The sequence below is a fragment of the Cervus canadensis genome, chromosome 11 (genome assembly GCF_019320065.1).
Source record: "Cervus canadensis isolate Bull #8, Minnesota chromosome 11, ASM1932006v1, whole genome shotgun sequence".
Classification (NCBI taxonomy): domain Eukaryota; kingdom Metazoa; phylum Chordata; class Mammalia; order Artiodactyla; family Cervidae; genus Cervus; species Cervus canadensis.
The window spans coordinates 4,931,405-4,958,880 of NC_057396.1; the positions used below are offsets into that span (position 1 = coordinate 4,931,405).

At 38.9% G+C, this 27,476-nt stretch overlaps 1 protein-coding gene across 2 annotated transcripts; it reads right to left on the bottom strand.

Moving 5' to 3' along the window:
* Positions 1-3,561: 3,561 nt before the first annotated feature.
* BIRC2 (baculoviral IAP repeat containing 2) lies at positions 3,562-27,476 on the bottom strand. 2 transcript variants are annotated; one of them, XM_043481655.1, is made up of 9 exons: positions 27,135-27,476; positions 23,655-25,786; positions 23,465-23,564; positions 19,036-19,114; positions 18,381-18,429; positions 10,870-11,124; positions 6,606-6,860; positions 5,881-5,919; positions 3,562-5,423 (listed from the first exon to the last, which is right to left on the bottom strand). In XM_043481655.1, the coding sequence occupies exons 2-9, from the start codon at positions 24,553-24,555 to the stop codon at positions 5,230-5,232; spliced, it is 1,872 nt and encodes a 623-aa protein (XP_043337590.1). In that variant the 5' UTR covers positions 24,556-25,786; positions 27,135-27,476; the 3' UTR covers positions 3,562-5,229. The 2 variants fall into 2 exon arrangements, with proteins under 2 accessions (XP_043337590.1, XP_043337589.1); XM_043481654.1 differs by lacking the exon at positions 10,870-11,124.

Sequence of the window (27,476 nt, forward strand, 5' to 3'; positions counted from 1 at the left end):
AAAAGAAATGTTTAAGAAAGAGATAAAAGATTTAAAGAACAGAGATGAACAACACAATAATTGCAATGAAAAAAATACAGTAGAAGGAATCAATAGCAGAATAACTGAAGCAGAAGAACAAATGAGTGAGCTAGAAGACAGAGTGGTAAAAATCACTGCCATAGAACAGAACAAAGAAAAAATGAAATGAGGAAAATCTCAGAGACCTCTGCGATAGCATTACACATACCAACATTCACATTATAGGGGTCCCAGAAGAAGAGAAAGGGCCTGAGAAAACACTTGAAGAGACTATAGTTGAAACCTTTCCTAACAGGGGAAAGAAAACAATCACCCAAGTCCAGGAAGCACAGAGGGTCTACACAGTGGGGGTCCCCAACCTCGGGGATCTAATGCCTGATGATTTGAGGCAGAACTGATGTGGTATTAATAGAAATAAGGTGCACAATAAATGTAATGTGCTTGAATCACCTGGAAATCACCCCCCACCCCCCAGGCCACGGAAAAATTGCCTTCCATGAAACCAGTTGCTGGTGCCAAACCTCTTTGGCATACAAACACTGCCATACAAAGTAAACCCAAGGGGGAATGTGCCAAGACACGTATCTATGGCACTTGCATTTCACTAAACCTAAATTTCCACATATACAATAAAGGGATAACAAGTGTCTTAAGATGTTAAATAAGGCAATAAATAAACCTAAGAAAGCATCTGACATCTTATCTGTTTGCTCAACATAACGAGTCCTGTAATGATACTGATTTATCATTAGAAGGGAACAAGGGACTTATCCAGACAGGGTAAAGCCTACTCTCCGGTCTAGGTACATGTGAGGATTCAGCCAAGTGATAATATAGTAATTAATTACCACTTATACTTTACACAGTATTTTTACTAAACAAGAAAATATGCAAGTTTTTCTATGTTAAAATGGACTGGCTGAATAACGCCAAATAAGATAAACTCTTAAACAGAACTCAGAAAGTTAATTTTCATGCTGGACAGCAGCACCTGAAATTTTCAAGAATATTGATACAGCTTAATAGGACAATTGCCTAAAAAGCACAAGCTAAGGAGTCAGACAGACCCATATTCAAATTTTACTTTACATTGAAAGGTATATGGTCTGGCCCTCAAGATGGCTGTTTTCTTGCTCTCTATACATGCCCAGCTTGACCAGGGCCTGCTTCACCTCCACCCTTCTCACCTAACCTTACATACTTGCACCATGCCCCAGCTAATGACTGTTCCAACTTTATACATAGGACATCTCCATTAAGATAGCTTATCAGCTATCAAGCAGCAGTGAGGGGCATGTCCCTCTCTTGGTTTCCCTGGTAACCAGAGAGCTAACCAGACTTCAATTCCCCCTATAACTGCTAACTGCTGCCGTGTCTCTCCCCCTTCTGCCAAACGCGTGGGGTGTCACTCCAGGTCCTTACTTCAGACATGTAATATCCCCCTATCTATTAAACCACTGATGTCTGTGTCACTGAAGTGAAGTGAAAGTCGCTCAGTCGTGTCCGACTCTTTGCAACCACATGGACTATACAGTCCTTGGAATTCTCCAGGCCAGAATACTGGAGTAGCTGTTCCCTTCTCCAGGGGATCTTCCCGAACCCAGGTCTCCTGCACTGCAGGCAGACTCTTTGCCCTCTGAGCCACCGGGAAAGCCCCCTCTGTCACTGACTAGGGCTCTTTGTTCAGTCTTGGTCTCCAGGAGGGGCAATTACAAGGCTTGTGGGCCTGCAGGGTACAGCCAAACAAGAAAGCTAAGGTGCTTTAAGGTATTTAGCACCTTGAATTAGTTTTCTAGGGCTGCCACAACAAAGTATCGAGACTGGGTGGCTTAAACGACAGAAATTTATTTTTTCACAGTCCTGGTGTCTGGAAGCCCGAGATCAAGATGCTGGAAGATGTGGTTGCTTTTGAAGCTTTTTTACCTTTGCTTGTTGACAACCATCTTCCTCGAGTATCTTCACATGGTCTACTGCCTGGGTGTCTGTGCCTTAATCTCTTAGAAGACCAGTCATACAGGCCTGGATCAGGGTCCATATCATCTCATTTTACCTTATGTACTTCATGCGTAGTTGCTCAGTCGTGTGCAGCTCTTTGCAAACCCATGGACTGCAGCCCGGCAAGCTCTTCCGTCCATGGGGATCCTCCAGGCAAGAAGACAGGAGTGGGTTGCCCTCCTCCAGGGTAACTTCCCAACCCAGGAGTCAAACCCAGGTCTCCCTCGTTACAGGTGGATTCTTTACCATCTGAGTCACCAGGGAAGTCCCCTTTAAAGGCCCAATCTTGAAATACAGTCATATTTTGGGATACTGGGGATTAAGACTTTATCGTTCATATTTGCGGGACACAACTCAGCTCATAACAAATCTTAATCATTAAAAGAATCTAGTAGCACTGTGCCTGGTACACGGTGGATACTATGTTTCACTATAGTAGTTTCAAAAATGATCTAATTCCCTCTTTAAATTCCTTCTGTAATGGCAGGGAGAATCTTTCTCTTACTAACACAGGTCTTGCACCTAAAAGTACGCATTCAGACCTACACCAGTGCATCAGCACATCACGACGAAGGCCAGAGCCAGCTGGTGGCCCGCACTCACACACCCCTGCTCCTGGCCTTGCCACACGCATTCCCACCAGCCACGCCCTCTCCTACCTGATGGAACACTTGCTGCAGCGCCCTGCAATACACGGAGCCTCAGATTCCTCACAGGGCCAGACCTGGGCCCACAGAAATATCAGGGAGCCTGCAGGGCTGCTCTCTGCCCAGCAGAGGACTCAGGCTTTCTGGAGACCCAGGCCTAGGCCAAGGGGTGAGTCCCACAACTCACAGAAGAGAGGGGCTGTGCCGCGGGCACCCTGGAACAGGACCTGCCTCCACGGCCCTTAGAGTGCATGCCAGGGCCCTGCAGATACTGCTTTCTATAGAATTCCTGCCCATTTTCACTTAGCCATCATTAAACAGCACCTGTAAAGTCTGACTAAAGAAAAAAAAAAGGACAGAGAAATTTTCTTTCTTCCTACTATACTCTTTACTTGAAAGAATCTAATGGAGTTTGGGGATAAGAATTTTTAATACTACACCTCCTTTTCACCTGGCCTCAGAAGTCTGTCAAAGACCCAGATCTGGGAAAGGTCAAATATGACTGAGCCCCAAAGAAGATACTTACCATTGCCTGTATTCAGGCCCCCACCAACACCTCTACAACAAAATGATGACACTATGTTCTTAAATCCCAATGAAGATTTACATAATTTTGTTAAGAATGTTTGATATGGATTTTTAATTCAAACAGTATCTACAATATACAAAGCAACTAGACAGATACTGTCATCTAAAAGAAATTCTCATAAATTCCATTATTATTTAAAAAACAATTTTTGGTAATTTGTTTTATGAATTCAATTTTTTAATAATTAGCATTTGAACTGCTTACAATGTGACAAGTATTATGCTTATGTACATTATCTCATTCTTATATAACCCTATGAAAGTTTATTATAAGGCAGAACAAAAAAAAAACTGGTGTGAATTGATGTAGTCTTTTTAAAGACCTTTTATTAAGGGAAAACCTTTTATAACACTAAGAGAAAAATCCTTATCTTACAACACAACTGAAAAAGAACCAATGAGAATTTGGCAATATAACTGTGATAAACTTCAGAGTTCCTGGTTTCCAATTCTTTTCAACAATACTCTAAAGTAGTACTCAATGCTTTCAGAAAGAATACCAGATCCAGTCACTTCTAAAATGATACATAACAGCATTAACACTGCTTCTTTAACTTCTCCCGTGTACACACATGTACACTAACACAGCTCAAACATAAATCTTACTTTTCATATAAACAGAGATTAAGATTAAATATCATATGACACCATTTTATTTTTTTTGCTGACAAAGCAGATTTTATCGGGAACAGGTGCCCAGGTGGAGAGCAATAGGGTTATGGAACCCAGGAGAAGAGGTCTGACAGTCTCGGGTTTTATGGTGACGGGATTAGTTTCTGGGTTGTCTTTAGTCAATCTCTGACTCAGAGCCCTTCCTGGTGGTGCATGCCTTGTTCAGCCAAGATGGATGCTAGAGGTGAGGATACTGGGAGGTGGTCAGACATGTGGTGTCTCCTTTTGACCTTTCCTGAACTCTTCCGGTTGGTGGTGGCTTATTAGTTCCATGTTCCTTACCAGGACCTCCTGTCGTAAAACAACTCATGCAAATGGTTACTGTGGTGCCTGGCCAGGGTGGGCGGTTTCAATCAGCGTGCTTCCCCTAACAACTCCCCACTGAGACTTCATACTCAAGATACTTCTTGGGAATTGGGGCGAAGGTCTCTTTCTTCTGAAACTTCTTCCTGCTGTGCCTGGGCGTAGGCCTGCCTAGCAGAGCAGAAGTCTCTCTCTAAATGATCTAAGTGGAGGTATTATGTGCCTGAAACCAGCATTCACCCTTGTAATAATAGCAATTTAGCTTGAAAGTGTTGGCTCCTCTCAGAGATAAAACAGACAGGGGCCAAACAGGTGACCTAACAGGATGGTCATCACTGGTCCCCAGAAACAGAAGGTAACATTTGGGATGAGGGCTTCAGGATGTGTGACTTTTTTCTGATTGGTTGCTGCTGAAGCAACAGAGCAGTGCTCCAGGAATCTTGTATTCAGCCTGAAGTTACCTCCCTCCACCTGGGTGGGGGCCCCAGTTCTGTGGAACTCAAAGACATTGTTATGCATATTTTTTTTTTGAGTAGGAACCAGGACCCTGTCTCAATGCTGTACCACTATTTGAAAAAGAACACAAATGAAAAAGAACCAATGAGAACTTGGCAGTGTAACTGTGATGAACTCCAGAGTTGCTGGTTTCCAATTCTTTTCAACTGTACTCTAAAGTAGTACTCAATGCTTTCAGAAAGAATACCAGATCCAGTCACTCCTAAAATGATACATAACAGGATTGACACTGCTCCTTTAACTTCTCCTGTGTGCACATAGGTACACTAACACAGCTCAAACATAAACCTTACTTTTCATATAGAGATTAATATTAAATATTATGTATGACACCACTTTTTGGAAACACGAGTACTAATGCCAAAGAAAGCAGAGAATGTAAATGTTACTAATTAAGGAGTCAGTAATTCATTTTTTTACTTGAAACAACTTCAGACAATATTTTAAAGATCTTTATACATAAGCTAACATACAGCCTATTTTTCTTTTATGAGAGAAATGTACGAACAGTACCCTTAATTATACCTCTGCAAATAGGGCATCTTCTTAGAGAAGGGGCACATTCTTGGCATACTACCAGATGACCACAAGGAATGAATACAATAGAAACTTCTTTGTCCATACACACTTTACAAGTTCTTTCTTCTTGCAGCCTTCTCAACTGTTCTTCCAGGGACAGACCTACAACAACAAAAACCTCAGTGAAATTCAGTTTCTACTTTACCTCCCATTTAAAAATTAAAAGGGTAGGGGCTTCCCTGGTGGCTCAGTGGTGAAGAATCTGCCTGCCAATGCAGGAGACACAAGTTCAATCCCTGGTCCAGGAAGATCCCACACGCTGTGGAGCAACTAAACCCGTGCTCCGCAGCTGCTGAGCCTGTGCTCTGGAGCCCGGGAGCCGCAGCTGCGGAGCCCACGCGCTGCGCTGCTGAAGCCTGCGCGCCCTAGAACCTGTGCGCGGCAACCGAAGCCGCCACAGCGAAAAGCCTGTGCCCTGCAATCAGAAGCGGCCTCCACGCGCCCCAACTAGAGGAAGCCTGCACAGGAACAAAGACCCAGCACAGCCAAAAGTAATAAATAAATAATTTTTTTAAAGGGTAATATTTTATGTTGGTCCCAAGCCTTAATTTTGTTTTACCTGAGACATCTGCTGGAATATACTTCATATTCTTTTCCACTGAAGAAAGAAAAACATACAAAAAACATCACTCTAACACTCAGCCATAAAAACAAAGTTCTGTCACATGCAACAACACAGATGGACCAGGAGTATATTGTGCTTAGTGAAATAAGTCAGAGAAACACTATGTTATCAGGTATATGTGGAATCTAAAAAATAAAACTAGCGAATGTGACATAAAAGACACAGACACAGAGAACAAACTAGTGGCCACCCAGTGGGAGTGGGGGTGGGCAAAACAGGGATAGGAAGATTAAGAGTACAAACTACTATGTATAAAATAAATAAGCTACAAGGTCCGTTGTACAGTACACAGAAAATAGCCAATGTTTTATAACTATAAATGGAATATAATCTTTGAAAATTTTAAATAACTGTTGTACCCCTGGAACTAACACAATACAGTGAACCACCTACACCTCAATTAAAAGAACTTTTTAAAGCATTACTCTACAAATACAAGACTGCTTTGCCTACTACATATTATTTTTCCCCTACTATGTATTGAACACATAGATTTTAGCTATATATCATCAGATATTATTTAGCCAAGCTACTTGGGCAATGAAAGACTTCACTTTTTTAGAACAAGTTAAATGTACACAGTTTGCTAACTGGATTCAATCTGTTTATCAAACACAAAGATGAACACAATTCTAAAAATAACTGTACAACAAACTCACCAAACAAGTTCTTATATAATGTAGGGTCAATTTCCTTAAGACAGTTTTTGAAGATGTTGGCAGCACTATTTCCTTTAACTAAAACGGTATCAATCAGTTCTCTTGCTTGTAAAGGTATCTGTGTTTTTTGCTTAATAATATCATGTTCCTGTTTATTAATTACATTGGCCTTTAAAAGATTATCCAGGATAGGAAGCACACACGTCAACTGTTGAAAGAGAGCCATTCTATTCCTCCGAAGTAATGACAAATCATCTTCAATATTAAAAAAAAGAAAAAATGTATTAGATTATAAACTGTTCCAACCACACTCATAGTCACTAACAACCAACCCTATGAACAATTCAGACACTAAATAGGAGCTAGAAAAAAAGAACAAAATTACCTGTCAGCATCTTAATGTCTGTCACTTGGAAAACCTTCAGAAGATTCAGCTAAGGCATAGTATGTAGCACACACATGGCCTCTGCTTTGGTAACCTACTTAAGTCTGTATATTGGGTTGGCCAAAAAGTTCGTTTGGGTTTTTCTGTAAAATGCTACAGAAAAACCTGAATAAACTTTTTGGTCAACCCAATATTTACCTATCTTAGAATCCTGCTTTATCCTGCAGAAAGTAGGAAGGGACTTTTAGAGGATAGTATAAATGTGCCACCTCTATACTTTGCCCCAATGAAATACTGACTTCTCTTTGCATTATATCACATTACGTTTATAAGCATTTTTATATGAATCATCTCATTAGATAGAGAGATCCTATCAATTAAACAAGTCGGTTATGACTGTTTCTTATTTTCATATAGGGTAAGAAAGACTCAGGAGGAATGAGTGACCTGTCCAATGTCACAGGAAGAATCAGTTGCAGAATCAAGTCTCCGAGATTAGTATCTTCAACTTCATGTTTAAGAAGTAGTGAGCAGGATTTCCCTGGTGGTCCACTGGTTAAGAATCCGCCTGCCAATGCAGGGGACATGGGTTTGATCCCTGGTCCAAGAAGGTTCCACATGTTGCAGGGCAACTAAGCCTGTGCTCCCCAGCTGCTGAGCCCGCACCCCACAGCCCTGCAGCTACTGAGCCCATGCAGCACGACTTCTGAAGCCCATGGCCTAGAGCCAGTGTTCCGCGGCAAGAGAAGACAGTGCAGTGAGAGGCCCGCACTCTGCGAGAGAGCAGCTCCCACCTGCTGCACCTAGAGAAGGCCGGCGCTCAGCAACAAAGACCTGGGGCGTTGGGGGGGGCTAGCTGCCCACACAGGCACAGCCACTTAGTAGCTATGTGCCATAACCTTCACACACCTCAGTTTCCTCATCTGTAAAATGTAGACAATAACAGTACCTTTCTCAAAGAGTTGTAGGGATTAAATGAGACATATGTGAAGCATTTATCACAGTATCTGGCACATAGTTGGCTACCAATATCTTATAAATGTCTAGGTCTATAGCAATTTTAAAAGACTGCATATGAATCAAGCCTAGTCTTTTTTTTAAAGTAATGTTTTACCCTTTAACCTTAAACCACACAAAATCCATTGTTAAATAGACTATGGGCCTAAATTCCTGAAATATTTTTCAAAATCTTCCTCTTTTGATGTCCCAATCACCAATATTTAATTGCCTGCTTTCAGCCTTAAAAAAAAAAAAAGTTGTTGTTCAGTCCTTCCAATAAATATTCAGGGTTGATATCTCTTCGGACTAAATGCTTTGATCTCCCTGCTGTCCAAGGGACTCTCAGGAGTATTCTCCAGCACCACAGTTCAAAGGCATCAATTCTTTGGTGCTCTGCCTTCTTTACAGTCCAGCTCTCACAACCCAACATGACCACCATAGCTTTGACTATATGGACCTTTGTCAGCAGACTGCTGTCTCTGTTTTCAACACACTGTCTAGGTTTGTCATAGCTTTCCTGACAAGAAGCAATCGTCCTCTGATTTCATGGCTACAGTTACCACTCGCAATGATTTCAGAGCCCAAGAAGAGGAAATCTGTCACTATTTTCACCTTTTCCCTTTCTATTTGCCATGAAGTAATGGGGCCAGATGCCATGATCTTAGTTTTTTTAATATTTAGTCTTAAGCCAACTTTTTCACTCTCTTTCATCGTCATCAAGAGGTTCTTTAGTTCCTCTTTTCTTTCTGCCATTAGAGTGGTTTCAGCCACATATCTGAGGTTGCTGATGCTTCTCCCGCCTATCTTGACTCCAGCTTGTAACTCATCCAACCCGGCATTTCTCACGATGTGCTCAGTGTATAGGTTAAATAGACAGGGTGACAACAGACAGCCCTGTCATACTCCTTTCTCAATCCTGAACCAATCATTCTATACAGGGTTCTAACTTTTGCTTCTTAACCCTCATACAGCTTTCTAGGTAGGCAGGTAAGATGGTCTGGTAGTCCCCTCTCTTTAAAAGTTTTTCACAGCTTGCTATGATCCACACAGTCAAAGGCTTTAGCATTTTGTACATCTATATATTTACAAGTTTAATGAAAAATAAAGAAGTCTATTGTAAAGTTGTTTAAAAAAAAAAAAAAAAAGACCATTTCCTTGGGGTCACAGAGAGTCAGACATGACTGAACAACCACAAAGTGAAACACACTATTCATCTCAAAATTATCAAAGTCCCTTCTCTGACCACAACTTATATCCTTCTACCTTAATAATTCACCTTACTACTAACAGATTTGTTCTTCACCTGATGCTGTATCTCCATGTCATTTCCAACCCTACTAACACAAGAGCTGTCTCCTGGCTTTGCTTATGTCCCTTTCTAAACTATGTATCAGTCAGGTGTTTTAATGATCTTCTCTTATTAGCATTCTAAACTCTTCCTCTCTAATCTTTTTTTTTTTTTATTAAGAAACAATCTCAAAGCTGTAATTCAAGACTATTCTCTGAACCTTACAAAGTCCAAGAAAGTCACAAAACTATGGTGCCCAGATTTATTAGAGTGATTTCACTTAATCTGTATTTTATTGTTGTTGTTGTTCAGATGGTCAGTCAGGTCCGACTCTTTGCGACCCCATGAACTCCAGCACTCCAGGGGTCCTTCACTATCTCCTGGAATTTGCTCAAACTCATGTCTATTGAGTCAGTGATGCCATCCAACCATCTCATCTTCTGTTGTCCCTTTCTCCTCCTGCCCTCTGGTTAACAATCTCACTATGCCTGGGCCCTTTCTTGCATGAAGACCCTCTCACTTCCCAAAGCAATCTACTTAAAAAAATTTTTGATGTCCTAGGTAAAGGCACTAAACTGTTTTACTTGTAACATCTCATTTAATTCCTATAGCTGCCCCATGCAATTTGTACTACTATCATCCTTACTTTACAGATGAGAAAACAGAGTTCTGGTTAAATTAATCGCCAAGCTGGTAACTGACAGAGCCAGGATTTAAACACAAATCTGTCTCAACTACAAATCAGACCTTAAACATTTTGCTACATGGCCAAATGACATAGTTCTCAAACTATTCCTATCATTACTTACAAGCTTAACAGAAAAAGTGTTTTCCAACCCCAACAGCCAAATTTACACCATGTATGCAACCTTCACCTCTCCTGGCCCTGTAACCGTCTTTTTGCATACTAGTTTCCACAGGTAGTCTCTAAGCTCCTTGAAAGTAAGCACCATGAGGAGCACAGTACTTGGTACAGGTTATCATTTTCAGTTAGTATTTGTTAAAGGAATGATTACTCAAAAGACTTGTTGTGGAAGTCTGAAGCTTAACACAATCTGGAAGAATGCCAAAATCAATTCTCTATGATCTTTGGGTTGGGGAGGTGCTTCTTATCAAATCCTAGAATTTCATCATGGGTTCTATTTTTCTATAAGGATCACTAAGGTAGGATTAGACAGCCAAATACCACATTAAGAATATGACTGAAAGCAACTTTAAAAAAATAAGTAGAAATAAGACAGGCTCCCAGCTTTAAAATCTTGCTTTTTCAAAACAGTTTAAATCTGTTAATATATGAGGGAGAAAGGTAATATAGCTCAAGAAAAGAAATTATGACAAAATCCTCTGATTAGCATAAATTAGGGATCTTCTCGGGGAGAAAAAAAACATTCAAAAAGAAAAAACAACTGTAGTCAGTGATACTCAATTAGTGTAATACATTGCTCACAGTGACGGGGATGGAGGTTTGGAATGACCGGTGGCTGTCACCAGCAGTCAGTGGAGAGACACGGATACTCACTGTCCTGCAACACATGAGACAGTCCTATGAGACCTCAGTGAAAATAATGCAGGGGACTAACATTCCCAAATACCTGATGCTGTTCCTTCAGTCTGTCTGTCTTTCTCTTCCTCCTTTTCTTCTTCTCTTTTCTCATCTTCAGCATTGAGAAGTGCTGACACAATATCATTAACTGTTTTGTAATTCTCTCCAGTTGTTAGGATTTTACTCTGAACTGTCCGCTTTACCAGGCTTCTACTAAAGCCCATTTCCAAGGCAGCTTTAACCACAGGTGTATTCATCATGACTGCATCGTCTGAAGAACTTTCTCCAGGTCCAAAATGAACAACTATTTTAAAAGATACATATTTGGGTAAATTCCATAAACATAAAAATATGGGGAACAATAATGACTCTGATAAAATCTTTACTCTAGGGGTGATTATATCCTGGTAATGGAGACGAGCCGTATGCACAAGTTACCTATAACTCCAACCAAAGTTTGAACCTCCTAAGGGTCAAATGAGAGTGCAGCAACAGCCTGCTGTTATTGTTTTTAGTTGCTAAGTTGTGTCTGACTCTTTCATGACCCCATGGACCACAGCCCGCCAAGCTCCTCTGCCCACAGGAATTCCCAGGCAAGAATGCTGGAGAGGGCTGCCATTTCCTTCTCCAGGGGATATTCCCGACCCAGGGATCGCACCCATGTCTCCTGAATTGCAGGCAGGTTCTTTACCACTGAGCCACCAGGGAAGCCCAGTGATAGGCTGTACTTTAAAAAAATACCAATTCCCACATCTTAGACCTACTCAGAGATTCTTTAGGGAAGGAACATAAAAATATCCTAACAATTCCTCAAATGACTCTTGTACACTTATTTTTGGAAACTGAGATGCTACACGAATTCAGAAGTGAGAATAACCTCAATTCAGCTAGGAAAGTGGGAGAAATCAACAAAGACTTAATGAAAAAGATCACACTAGAGTTTGAACCTGAAGGATAGACAGGACCTGAAGAGGTGGACAGATGAAGCAGAAAAAAACAAAGATGGGAAGAACAGTAAAATGGAAGACTAAGTCACACTGAATACATCTAAAAACGTGGTTTAAAAAAAATGTGATTAAAGAATTAAAGTAATACGACTTCAGATAGCAACACATATTCTGAAGAAAATAAAGCAGAATAAGGTGGTTAAGACAAACTAGGAAGCAGCAGGAGGACAATCAGGATAGGGTGATCAGAGAGGCATTTTCTGATAACAGGGCCAATGCTAGCCAATACGGCACTTTTGTGAAAATTATAAAAAGACATCATTCTTCAAGATACTTTACTGCCATCTGCTGGAAAACTGCTTTATAATAAACATAAATATACAATGTGTAAGTGCGCCCTTGCTCAAACACATGTGGAAAACCCTGTCTGAATGGGTAACAGCAGAGCAAACACCTGAATGATAGGGAATGAATGTGGGAATATCTGAAAGAAGTCTTTCAGGCAAAGAGAACAGCCAGTATAAAAGCCTCAAGTCAAGAGGAAAGCTTGATATAGTCAAGAAACAGTAAGGTGGTGCAGAGTCAAGAGAGGAGGGTGAGGCCTAGATCACGTAGACCCTTGTGAGGAGTTTATATTTTAAGTCTGCTAGAATATTCTACAACTGCTAAAACTTGATTTGTTTTTTCAAAAGATGATTCTGGCAGCTCTGTGATAAACTTTAGTGAGGTAAAATGGAATCAGGGAGACCTGTTAGGATTTTATGACAAAAGGTGATGGAAGCTTGAATCAGATTAACAGTGGTCACGATAAAGAGAAGTGATAAGATTTGGGACATATTATAAAGGTAGAGATGAAAGGACTTTTAATAGCGTAAATATACAAAGTAAAAGGAGGAATCAGGGATGATGTCAACTTAAGTCAACCTCAGCAAGTGGGGCCAATTAACTGAGCAGGGGACATCAGAGAAGAAGCACATCTGAGGTACGAAGGGCAGGGAGAAAATGTTTGCTCTGGTCCTATTAACTCTGAGAAACCCATTATAAACAAGCAGAGATTTAAACACGTGGTTGAACATGCTAGTTTGCAGCTTAGGAAATGGATAACTACCTTTGGGCTGAATGCTGAGGGGCACTGCATCACTTAACAGGTCTGAAAAAGGAGCAACCAGCAAAGGAAACTGTTCATGATCAACCAGGGAAACAGAGGAAATCAACAATGTGGTGTCCAGGAAGCCAAGTGAAGACAATACCTTAAGAAGGATACAAGAGAGTTATGATAGCAAGACTGCCAAGTAAGATGCCCCCCATTTATATCCCCACTCAACAACAATTTGGAATCCATCCAAGGACCAAAGTGCCTTTGTGAGAGGCTCTGTGATTGAGATGTAAGATTCTGAAAGCCTAGTGTATTCCAAAACCAAGGACAGCAATTTTGAGAAGACTGGCTTGTACCCAGGTGCCTGAATCCATGACTATGGTCCCAGCAACAGATCCCAAAACAGCTCTGTATCCATCAAAATTGACAGAAGAAGGTCCTCACCTAGCAAGACCAATCAGTAAAAACTGGAAATGGTGCTTGCTCCTTCAAATGCACAAATACTATGGCCAGGCTTCATACAGCGTATAAATCAGGCACACAGAACACCATCAAAAGAAACTAATAAACATCCAGACTGACCCCAAAGAAATGAAGATCTATGATTTGTCTGACAATGAACTCAACAGTCACCTTAAAGAAACTCAACAGAATTCAAGAGAACAACAGTAAACAACTAAATGAAATGAAAATAACAATGCATGAACAAAATCAGAAGTTTAAACAAGAAATAGAAACCCAAATCAGAAGTTTAATCAAGAAAAATAAAAAAGAATCAAACAAAAAAGCTGGAGCTGAAGAATAAAAGGACAGAACTGAAAATCAATAGAAAACTTCAACAGACTTGATCATGCAGAAAAAAAGAATGAGAGAACCCAAACCAAGATAATTTGAAATTGGCCAGTTATAGGAACAAAAAGAGAATAAAGAGTGAAGGAAGACCATGTGAATTATAGGGCACCATCAAGCAGATGAACAGCTACATCACAGGAACCCCAGAAGACAGAAAAAAGGGTAGAAAGCTTACTTCAAGAAATAATAGCTTAAAACTTCAGTTCCCAAATCTTGGGAGAGATACGGATATCCAGAAATAGCAAGTACAGAGAACCCCAAGCAAGATCAGGCCAGAGAGTATTCCAAGACACATTATAGTCAAAATATTAAAAACAAAGACAAAGAAAGCATTTTGAAAGCAGCAAGAAAAAAACAAATCATTACATACAAGGGAACCCCCCTAAGGCTATTAGCACATTTCTCTGCAGAAACCTTGCAGGCTAGGAGAGAAAGACTTAATATATCAAAGTGCTAAAAGAAAAACAAATGCCAGCCAAGAACACTGCTTGGGAAATTAAAACTGAAGGTAGCCTTGTTCAGGCTTCAGAAGTAGGGGAGCATACCTCTAACCGACTTCTGACCTTGCCTGGACTACATGCCTGCCTGCATGCAAGAACACCAATTGTTACCAGCAAGTCAAGCAGCACTTTGGATAAGAAAGGGAGTGGGTCTTGCAATGTTTTTTTTAACAAGTGCTTTATATTTGATTATTTATTCAATTATTTATTTTTGGTAGCACTGGGTCTGTTTGCTGTACAGGCTTTCTCTAGTTGCAACGCGCAGGTTTCTTACTGTGGTGGCTTCTCGTGCTGCAGAGAATGGGCTCAGTAGTTGCAGCATATGGGCTTAACTGCTCTGCAGCATGTGGAATCTTCCCAGACCAGGAATTGAACTGGTGTCCCTGTTAGTTGGCTGATTCTTAACTACTGGACCGCCAGGGAAATCCAACCTTAGAATATCTTAAGCCCCTGGGGACCTAATCTGGCCCTCAGAGTCTAAAGAATTTTATGACTCACAAGGTGAAACAAACAGCATTGAAAAAGTTAAAGAAAAACCACAACTGCACTTTGCATGCAAACTGTTATCAGTTTGTGGCCTAGGATCATAAGCAGGAGCTCCCAAAGCTGCAATCTGAAGTCTGGCCTGTGTGGTGGAGGTACTGACAGGACCCCTTCCCAGTCAGGACTCCAGTCTGCTGTTACGTGGGACTTCCAGCACTGTTCAATACTAGATCAGCGTGGGTGCTGGCCCAATGTAGAGATGTGTTATGTTGTTACTTCTCTCTGCTGTTTCTATTTCTATTCTTTTAATGACCGTACACTGAAATTAAGCCAAATTAATTACTGAATATTAAATATTGAAACTGTTTATTTGTGTGTAACAAGCAGTTTCTTTTGTTAACGAATCCTATGAAACCAAAATAAAAGTACAACTTTCAGCAAAACAAATACTGGCAAAATTGTCCTTCAGAAATGAAGAAGAAATAAAGACATTCCAGTCAAATAGAAGTTGACAGAGTTCATGAACACAAAACCTGTTTTATAAGAAATGCTAAAATAATTTCTTCAAGTTAAAATGAAGAGACCTTAAGTAATAACATGAAAACACCTAAAAGTATAAAACTTAACTGGTAAAATTAAGTATGCAGGTCAAATTCAGAACACACTATACTGTAATTGTATGTATAATATAAGTTAAAAAAACAGTAATACAGTTTGCACAGCAAAGGAAACCATAAACAAAACAAAAAGGCAACCTATAGAATGGGAGAAAATATTTGCAAAGTGACTAACATGGGATTAATCTCCAAAATATACAGAGAGTTCATGCAGCTCTACGTAAAAACAACAAACCCAATCAAAAAGAGACAGAAGATCTTCTAAAGACATACAGATGGCCAAAAAGCACATGAAAAGATGCTGAGCATCACTAGTTATCACAAAAACAGAAATAAAAACTACAATAAGGTTATCACCTCACACTGGTCAGAACAGCTAATATCAAAGTCTACAAAAATAAATGCTGGAGGGAGAGTGAAGAAAAGAGAACCTTCCTTCACTATTGGTGGGAATGTACATTGGTTATAACCACTATGGAGAACAGTATGGACGTTCCTTAAAAAACTAAAACTGTAACTACCGTATGGCTCAGCAATCCCACTCCTGGGCATGTATCAGCAGAAAACTGTAATTCAAAAAGATACATGCACCTCAATGTTCACTGCAGCACTATTTACAATAGTCCAGACGTTGTTGCTGTTGTTTAGTCACCAAGCTGTGTCCGACTCTTGTGACCCCGTGGACTGTAGCCCTCCAGGCTCCTCTGTCCATGAGATTTCCCAGGCAAAAGTTCTGCTGGAGTGGGTTGCCATCCTTCTCCAGCGGATCTTCCCAACCTAGGGACTGATCAAATCCGCATCTCCTGCTTGGCAGGTGGATTCTTTACCACTGAGCCACCTGGAAAGCCCAGCCAGACATGGAAGAAAACTAAATGTCCACTGACACAGGAATGGATAAAGAAGATGAGGTACATACATATAAGGGAATTCACTCAGCCACAAAGAATGAACAAAATAATGCCATTTGAAGCAACATGGATGGACCCAGAGATTAACATACTAAGTCAGACAGAGAAAGACAAATATCATATGATATTGCTCATATGTGAAATCTAAATGTTTTTTTAAAATGATATAAATTAACTTACAAAACAGAAACAGACTCACAGATTTCAGAAACAAACCTATGACTGCCAAAGGGGAAACTCTGAGGAAACGGATAAATTAGGAGCATGGGATAATCATACACACACTACCATACATAAAAGAGATAACCAACGAAGACCTATTGTATAGCACAGGGAACTCTACTCAATATTCTACTACACACTATATGGGAAAGGAATCTGATGAAGAATTAACATATAGTATCACAGAAGTGCTACACTGTATACCTGAAACTACACAGCACTGTAAATCCACTATATTCCAATACAATTTTTTTTAATAAGGAGTACATATAGAAAAATAAAAAACAATACTAACAACTACAACTCCAACTCCAATAATTTGTTACTAGATGCAGAATATAAAGAGATATAAAGTATGACATCAATAGTGTAAAACATGGGGTGAGGATAAGTAAACTGTAGAGTTTCTCTAAACAACTGAAGGTAAGTTGTTATCAGCTTAACACAGACTATTATATCTGTAAGATATATTATTATCTGTAAGATTATTATCTGTAAGAGATATATATATATATATACACACTATTATATCTGTAAGCTTCATGGTAAACAGAAAGAAAAAACCTACAGTAGATACAGAAAATACAATAGAGAAATTAAAGTACAAGGAAATGGCAACCCACTCCAGTATTCTTGTCTGGAGAATTCCATGGACCAAGGAGCCTGATGGGCTACAGTCCATGGGGTCGCAAAGAGTCGGATACGACTGAGTGGCTTCACTTCGCTACAGAAATTGAGTCAGAGATGAAGACAGCAAGAGAGAAAGAAATGAACAAAGGAACTAAAAAAAAAAAAAAACCCAATCAGAAAACAATTAACAAAAACACAGTAAGAACTCCTTATATATCAGTAACTATTTTAAATGTAAACAGACTAAATTCTCCAATCAAAAGACAAGAATGGCTGAATGGATTAAAAAAACCCACAAAATCTAACAGCATGCGGCCTACAAAAGAATCACCTTAGCTTTAAGGACACAGAAAGACTGGAAGCGGAAAGATATAAAAGGCTGAAAGTGAAAAGATATAAAAGTTCTATGCAAAAGATAATCAAAAGTGATGAGGAGTTGCTCTACTTACATAAACTAAACTTTCAGTCAAAATTAGTGCTAAGAGACAAAGAAAATGACTATACACAGTGATGAAGGGGCCAATTCATCAAGAATACATAAGACAATTGTAAACTTATATGCAACAAAACACTGGTGCATCTAAATATCCAAAGCAAATACTAGCATAACTAAAGGGAGAAACACAGAGGAATACAATAATAGAAGGGAACTTCAATATCCCACTTCCAACACTGGTTAGATCATCCAGACGGAAAGTTAATATGGAACAGCAGACTAAATAACACTTTACACTAAATGCCTGATGTAGCTAAAATTGAATTATAACCAGAAGATGTATTTCCTACCCTTGCACTAAAATACTACATATCAGGTAAATACCTACTTTTCTAGCCCAATTCTCAAATCATGTAACCTGGGCCTTTCCAAACATGATAGTTTACAGCAAACGTTCCCTCTCTGGAGGGCTTATTATTTGCTCCTCTCATTTGCTATTCCTATCTTGTCTCCCCAGTTAGAACATGAGCACTTTAAGAATAAAAACTAGAATACTTCCAAGAATCCTCTAAAAATATCATGAATCTTAGAAGGTAGATATGTGCGTATGTGCTCAGTGGCTCAGTCATGTCCGACTCTCTGCCACCCCATGGACTGCAGCCTGCCAGGCTCCTCTGTCCATGGAATTCTCCAGGCAAGAATACTGGAGTGCGTTGCCATTTCCTTCTCTAGAGAGTAGAAAGATACATAATATTTACTAGTTAACGTCTTAGCACTTTTTTCTATAACCTCAGAAATCCTTTATTTACAAACTTTTATTTTTATTATTCTTAAATCCTATTCTTTATTTGGGATATTTTCATACATACTTGGTGGATCAGCATTTTCATCTCCAGGAGTATTTGCAGTTGACAACAGCTATGAAACAGGAAAAAAAAAAAAGTAAAATCCAGAATCTCAAACAATCTGAGCATAGCAACATTAAGATAAGTTTATCTTAAGTACTATCTATATCTATACACATGCTTTGAAAACTGGGCAATTTATATACTGCACTTTGCTATGTTTTATCTTAATCACCATAAAACATTTCCTTAAACTTCAGCTAATTCCAAATTAGAATTCAAGTATCAGGAAGGCAGGAAAAAGTATTAATGGTTTCTCATTCCACTTAGAAAAAGTTATATTTCAGCTTAACCACTCTCTAAGGTTCCAAAGTCCTAAAAAGTTATTTTTGTTTATTTTTCTCAAAATGACGAAGGAGATACTGAAGACTCTTCTCCAACCCTACCACAAATTTGTACAGGGCCAAGTTCTGTGACTTTTCAAAAAACTAAAAAATAATTTTTTAAAAGCCATGAACAAACATGGTAGTCTGAAAATAAAACTTAAAAGTGTCATTAAGATGGACATAAAACATATAACTATAATTAACTTTAAAAAGATATAAAGATCACTTCTAATCATATTTTGTAATTATTATTCAGGAGAATCCAATGTTGCCAATTATAAAAACATATTTACCTGTTCAAGAAGATGAGGATATCTAGCTTGAATCTCACCAACAAACTCCTGCCCTTTCATGTGTATCAAGAACTCACACCTAAAACATAAGAGGAAAAATTTTTTATCTCTTTTATGTCAAAAATATACTCTGATCATTCTAGAAAAGCGGTTTTCAAACTCTTGGACTATATCCCATGGTACAAACATTTTACATCACAACCTAGTACACATATACACCTAACAGGAACAAAATTCTCATAAAACATCACAAATTTTTACTATGTATTGATACATTCTGATATTTTCATTTGATTCCATTAATACAATAACAACAATAAACGAGTCTGGACCTCAACGGAGAAAAAAGTAAGACGAAAAATGCTGTTCTAGATAATTTACTTTGGGAGTTTAACATAAGTTTCAGAAACTGTAATGTGGTATGCCTAAAATATGATCTTTTACAAAATGACTGCTAATCTTTCTCCACTGTCCACTCTTTCATTATACAGGAAGCACAAACCCCCTAAAAAATTAATAAGAGTATCAAGTATTTTCATCTATATACACTGTGACAGTGTTTCCCAAATACTTGCTTTCAAATTACTAGAATTTCTCAATGGTTATTCCAGGAAATTCATATAACATCTGTTTCTGTTTCTTCCCTTTTGTTTTTTCAACAAATGGACACAGACAATATTCATAAATATTAGCCTTGATCTATGTCCATACTGTACACAGAAACAAACTAAAAATGGACCACATGCTTAAATACAAATCTAAAATAATATAACTTCTAGAAGAAAACACAGGAGACAATCTTTTTGTCCTTAGGTTAAGTAAAGATTTCTTAGCTAATAAACCAACAGCATAATCCATAAAAGATAAAACTGATAAACTGACATCATCAAAATTAAAAACTTCTGCTCATCAAATACACTGTTAAAAAAATAAAAAAACAAGTCAGACTGAAATGTTGCAAAACACATCTGATGCAGAACTTGTCTCTAGAATACATTAAGAACTCTCAAAACCTAGCAATTAAAAAAAAACTTCTTTAAAAGAGACACTTCATCAAAGAAAATACAGTTCCAAGAACAAAGAACCCACAGATACAAAGGGCTGACTACTATGTCATATGAGGAACTTAACCACACATGGATTTTGGTTTCTTGAGGGGAAACCCTGGGAGTGTCCTGGAACCAATTCCTTGCTGACACTGAGGGACAACTTATACAGACAGCAAATAAACATCTAGATAGCAAATAAATATCATTAATCACTAAGGAAATGCTAATTAAAATCACACTGAAATACCACTACACATCTATAAGAATGGCTAAAATCAAAAAGACATTACCACATGTCACCAGCCCAGGTGGGATGCATGAGACAAGTGCTCGAACCTGGTGCACTGGGAAGACCCAGAGGAATCGGGTGGAGAGGGAGGGGGGAGGGGGGGTCGGGATGGGGAATACGTGTAAATCTATTGCTGATTCATGTCAATGTATGACAAAACCCACTGAAAAAAATAAATTAATTAATTTAAAAAAAAAAAAAAAGAAAGAAAAATTAAATTCCAATTTAAAGAAAAAAAAAAAAAAGAATCTGGAATACTTGAGGTCTCATACATTCCTGGTGTGAATATAAAATGATACAGCCACTTCAGAAAACAATTTGGCAGTTTCTTCTAAAGTTACAATGGTAAACAAAACTTGCCATCCAACCCACTAATCCCAATTCTAAGTATTTAAAGTATTTACCTAAACAAAATGAAAACAAGTTCACAAAGGTTTACTAATTTTTAGAGTGGCTTTATTCATTATTGCTACAAACTGGAAACAACCCAAATGTCCTTCAAGTGGTGACTGGGGTGATTTAGTAGAGAACATGTAAGCATGCTCATGACTCAAGTTCATCATGCCGAGAACATAGCTTGTCATTGTTCCTGATCTTAATATCGTTCTAAATTATTTTTATTCTAGGACTGATTAACTTATAATCATAATGACTAAAGATAGGAAGTATATTGGCTGTTCTATATTTCCTCTTTCCAATAAATTCTAGGAGGATTAAGATTTTTGTCTTGTCTTATTCACTGTTACATCTCCAGCATCTAAAGTATTCAGAAGGATATACGGAAATAGGTGAAAGGGATTTAGAGATATAAAATTCAATGATAAAATAAATAAGCCATGGGGATGTAATATACATACAGCAAAAAAAAATGTGGTCAAAACAATTATGATGTTGTTGTTGAAGTGTTAGTCACTCAGTCGTGGCCAAGTCTTTGTGAACCCCGTGGACTGTAGCCCGCCAGGCTCCTCTGTCCATAGAATTCTCCAGGCAAGAATCCTGGAGTGGGCAGACATTCCCTTCTCCAGGGGATCTTCCCCACCCAGAGATCAAACCCAGGTCTCTTGCATTACAGGCAAATTCTTTACTGCTTGAGTCACCAGGGAAGCCCCAGAAGCAATTATACTTCAAAGAAAAAAATTATTTTAATATGGTCAATAATATTGCAATAGCTGTATAGGGGCAGATGGTTACTAGGCTTATCATAGTAACAACTTCATTATGTGTGCAAATCAGGGCACAGCACACCTGAAACGTATTATGTTAACTATATTTCAATTTTTTTAAAATGATATTAGAAGGGGAAAAAAGATCACCATAGTTTTCCACTGTTACTTCTAACTACTGATTCTTAAGACTCTTGCTAACAGATAATGCTGTTACTGTCATGAATTATCATGCTCAACCAAGATGAATCGCAGTATTCTTACTGGTCTGCTGCAAAATCAGCATTTATCTGCCAGTTTCATTTTCAACCTCATATGTAATAGTACCACAATTTTTGCCTTTCTCTTTAATTTGGTTCTTCTTCGTTTTGCTTTGGATTGACTTTTCATTTGATTCCATGCTGTCGTGTAAATATTAATACTTATGAAAAAGGAAACTCTTTTGAATGGTTATGACTAAAAATGTTAAGAGAGAAAAAACAAAAGTAAAATAGTATCTAGTAGGCATGCACATATTTAATAAGTGAATAAATAAACTGTGTTAAACACAGTGATAACGATTATCCACTTTGGATTTTCATCTTCTGAACTGAAAGACTATCCACAATTGAAATTTGTTGTTTTCAGAAGTGTTTACAAAAAGCACTGGCCTTTCCCCTTATGTAACCATTTCAAGCAAAACACCAATTACAGAAATAAACCAAGATTTTGTTTGGTCTTGCTTTATAAAGGAAAAATTATAACAAATGAAACACTGTTCATCAGAAAGCTGTTTTTGTCTTTTTAATACTATTAAATTCCAAATTACAGAATAAGCCAATCTCATAGGGCCAAGGACAATCAAGTCATTTAAAATTCTGACAACTGGGAATTTACTGGTGGTCCAGTAGTTAGGACTTGGTGTTTTCACTGCTGTTGCCCAGGTTCAATCCCTGAATGGTGACTGAGATCCCAGAAGCCACTCAGAGAGGCCAAAAATAAATACAATTATGACAATAAAACATGATTTTTCCTACAAAAATAGAGATTCCTCATTATTAGCAAAGTCTCTCACCAGTCGAAACATTATCTATATGATATGATTTCACTCTTATAAAGTACCTAAAATAGTTGAATTCACAGAGACAGAAAGTAGAATGGTGGTTGCCAGGGGCTGGGAATATAAGGAATTAATGAAATGAATACAAGATTCAGTTTGGGAAGATAAAAAAAGTTTGGAAATTGACAGTAGTAATGAATGAGGAATAAGGTGAATGTACTTAATGCCACATAACTGTGAACTTAAAAATGGATAAAATAGCAAATTTTATGTTATGTACATTTTATAATTTTTTAAAAAGACAGTATTACCTATTCCAACTTCCTCATTTTATAGATGAGGAAAGGCTCAAAGGGGTCACATGACTTGTCCAATTTCATACAACTACTCAATAACATTCCACCAATAGCACTGCCTCTAAATTCTTTCCAGGCTATAGTAAAAAAATTAGGACATACTGGTAGAAACAGAGTGACTAAAGAGAGATATGTGACATATCACAAAAAGATAAAATTGTTCAGAAAAAAATAATTTACAATTATAATCACTTAAAATTGATAATACAAAAAGGTTTTTATTATATGCATTTTTATATTTGTCCTATTCCTAGATTCATTTAATGTCCCTTCTTGTTTTTCTTTTTCCTTCTTATCTTTTTCTAACATATCCCCTTTTTGCTCTACTTTACATATTTTTATAATACTTTAAACCAAAATGGAAACATTTTTCTACCAAAATAACTAACATTACACTTTGGTGTCTTAAATGGCTAATTCTCTAATGGTATAAAGAAGTTTTGTTATACTGAAATGTAAACTTAAAACACGCAAACATGCCTACATCTTTTACGCACAGAACTGTGTATACAAATACCTTTCAAAACAATTACCTTGGAAACCATTTGGCGTGCTCTACCCATGGGTCATCTCCAGATTCCCAACACCTTAAGCCACCATCACAACAAAAGCACTTGACATCATCGTTGCGACCTAAACAAAACACAAGAATAACTGAATACACGTGTTCTAATATATTAATCAAAACAAACTAGATAAACATATAGCTATACATTTTCTTACCTACATAATAGAAACCAGCACTTGCAAGCTGCTCGGGCTGAACTGGTACAGTAGGTGGCCAGTACATAAATGTTCTCAGGCGAGCTGCATGTGTCTGCATACTCAAATTTGAAATGCTGAACCTTAGCATTTCCAGAGAATTTTCCAAAAATGGACAGTTGGGAAAGTGTCTCTGGTGTTCTAACATAGCATCGTCCTTTGGTTCCCAGTTATTTAGCGTCCCACCACAGGCAAAGCAGGCTACCCTGTCTCCAGGTCCTATATAATAAAAGCCAGCTCTTGCCAATACTGATGGTGACAGAAAGGTTAATGGCCACATTTGATAAGTAAGAAATCTCGCTTCTTCAGTACTCATGGCATAACTGTAGGGGTTAGTCCTCAATGGGGAAAAGTCTTCGACTGCTCGAGAATTAATAGGGTTTGGTGAAAGGTTGGAATAAGAACCACTGAATGATCTACCATGTTCCAAAGTGGGTGATAATGAGTGAGTAAAACTGTTTCTCATTGGAGAAGAAGCATTCTTAGAAGTGGATTCCAGACTAGTAACAGAAACTAGATTCTGAATAAAGCTACAGCTCGGATACAGTTGTTTATGCTTCTCAATAGGATTGTCTCCTTGTTTCCAGTTATCCAGCATCAGGCCACAACAGAAGCATTTGACCTTGTCATTCACACCAGTGTAATAAAAACCAGCACGAGCAAGACTCCTTTCTGAGACAGGAACACCGGTGGGGAAAGCTGAATACGTAGACATTCGGTAGAGTTCACATGAAAAGTCATATGTCATTTTTTGTTTGTTGCCAACTGTCCAATTTGACAAGACTGTACTATCTTCCATCACACTCTTAATTTTTTGATATGAGGGATCCAGGACAAGTCTTTGGGAGGTAGTTTTGTGCATGAGTGATTTTTACTTTTTGACAGCAAAAATCCTTTACATGAAATTTTTCTTCTCTTCACATTAGATTTTTTTTTTTACCATAAAAAAGAATTAAATGATAGGCTCCTACTCACATAAAATTCACTACACCTTCTTTACTGGATTTACATCTGAATTTACACTCAGGTAGGATGACTTTCTCTCCTATATTATCAAAATAGCATTTAATACTCTTTAGGACTATATTAACTCAAGTGCTATCTGTTCACTATTTGGTATAATACTAACCTAACAGTCTGAAAGAAGTTGAGGCACTCTTGAAAATATGTTAACACTCCTTGATTTTTCAAGCAAGTTTATATTCCCCCAATTCTAAACAAAGACACAATACTTATGCCTTTAATTTGCTTCTGGTTACAAACTACAAAGCCTGGGTATCAAGCCAATTAATGGCCATCCTACAAGAGAAAAAAAACTATATGCAGACTTCTTTTCCTCCAAGCACTTTAATATCTTTTTTATTAAAAAAAAAATCTTCTTTTATTCTAGCAAACAATAAGTCTTCATACGGTCACATTATATAAAGGCTAATTTCACATAGCTTATCATCATAGTATTTACTTAAGAAGGTTAAAGTAGCTTCAATTAACACTTTTGGAGGATGTCAACACCTACAAGCATTATTGAACCTAAATCTGTTATACTGTGCACGATGTTAAAACTCACAAGCTGCTAACTCATCTTTGTTAATACTGTCTATATTTGTTTTCATTTCCTGCAGCATCAATATTATGTTGTCTTTCTTCCTAACTTTGCACACCGCTTAATTACACTTGGTCAGTTGAAGGTATTGTCTCCATAAACTTAACTAATTAACCATAGTTTCTACAGCAGAACCTTTTTATGTAACTTGTCTTTAATTTAAGAATCATGCATCTATAATATCACTCATTTTGTATTTAAAGGTAAATCAAGTTTATCAAGATACAGCTTGACTGTTCTAGTATTATCACAAATGCCTAACAAGTTACTCTATCACCAACACTGCTCATGCATAATATGCCAGTAATTAACTCTACTAGCCCTGTTTCTGAAAACCCTTCATATTTTAAAAGTCTAAGTCATACACAAAATTACACTCCACAGAATTCAAACTATATCCCTTTATAAAGTTTTTGGGTGTCCATAATGGGATTTATTACTGCAGGGTAAAAAATGAGGGGAAAAAAGTAGATTCTCCAGGGCTGTAAATCTGAAAAGGAAAAACAAAAGCTATTTTAGAAAACTGCATTTCCACAGTGAATACAATTTATATATTCTTTTCAGCTTATTCAATAAATTCTAAGTGATTTACACTTTAGGTAATACATCGTAAATTTCCGCAATTTGTCACGGAAACTAATTAGAAAAGCGCTTTATTAAAATAAATGCAATATATTGCCCATAGCATTAAATATGCATTTCTTTTAACGTACAACTTTGAAGAAAGACGGACATAGAAACCTATTTTGTTTTTGGTTTCCTCTCCTCCTCTGGTGACAACTTTCATACATACTTTAAGGCTAATATCTCTGGCAGTTTGCTAGAGGCAAAGGGGCACTAGTGCTGAAAGAGACTGCACCCATCAGCAACGGTGCAGCAGTTATTAAGACGATATAATAGATGGCAACCCACTCGAGTATTGCATGGAAAATTCCATGGACAGAGGAGCCTGGCGGGCTACAGCCTTTGGGGTTGCAAAGAATCGGACACGACTGCGCGCTCACAATGTTCTTTATTCTTTAATATCAAGTCTCTCCAGAACTCGGAAAACTCACCAGTGAGAGTAAAATGCGTCAGGAACTCATTAATAAATGCTAACCCTTTAACTCTACAATGCCCTTACATTCCAAAGCAACAGCCACAGAAAGCAGCTCAAAAACAACACACCCCACAAGGCTCTGTGAAATTCTGGCCTTGGGAATGCGACCCCTTGCAAGAAAGCTTCCGTTACACCAGAACTTGGCGTTCTGTATTGACAGACTTTTGTCCACAAGCACCCTACAGTGGTTTGCCCTCTTAAAGCAAACCTGTAGCTTTGGGGGTTGAGGCCAAGAGACAGGCTGTAAGGAGAAAGGAGGGAAACCGGAATTTTAATTTCCCAGCGCTATTTCTCACAACACACAGTGGACCACAAAAGTGGCAGCGGTTGAGGCGATCTCAAACAGAAGACACCGCTCCCACACAACTGTCCTCCTTCCAACACAATCTAAACAAAACAGCACCGAGGGCTAAGTTTAAAACTCTGCAGGAGCTAGACCAACATCTTGGGCTGAGTCCAATGGCCACAAAAGTGGGCGGCGGCCGGAGGAGGCTTGCCAACAGGTCAATTTAAAAAATTTACTTTCGACTACAACTTTTGGAGTTGGGGCTTCCAAATGAAACACTGTCGGCGAGAGTGAGGAGAGCGGAGAGCTCGCCGCGACCCCCCAGCTCCCGGCCGAAGGGCCCCGGCCCTGTCGTCCCAGTCCTCCCAACCGCAGCCGCAGGGAAGCGAGCGCCACAGGCCCGCGCGCCCCAAGCCGCCTCGCACCGCGGGGCCCGGAAGGAGCTGCACTCACCGCGGGGCCGGCGCAGCAAACGCGGAAACGGTTCGGCCGCCCGGAGCCTCCTCAGCCCCTTGAACAGCGACGCAGGCAGAAGGGGCGGCCGGGTGGCTGGGCTCCAGCGCTCCACAGGCTCCCCGCCCGCGCGAGGCCCACGCCGACGCCCGCTGACGTCAGCGCGCCGGCCGGGATCACGTCACGCAGCCCGAGGGCGCCCGGGCGTCTGCGGGCGGAAGTGCGGGTCTGGCGCGGCCCGGGGAGCGCGCGCGGGCAGAGGGCCAAGCCGTGGGTCAGCTGGCGGGGGCGGCGGAGCCGGGCCTCAGCTTGGTATTCTGACCTTTCATCTCGCGGCGTGGG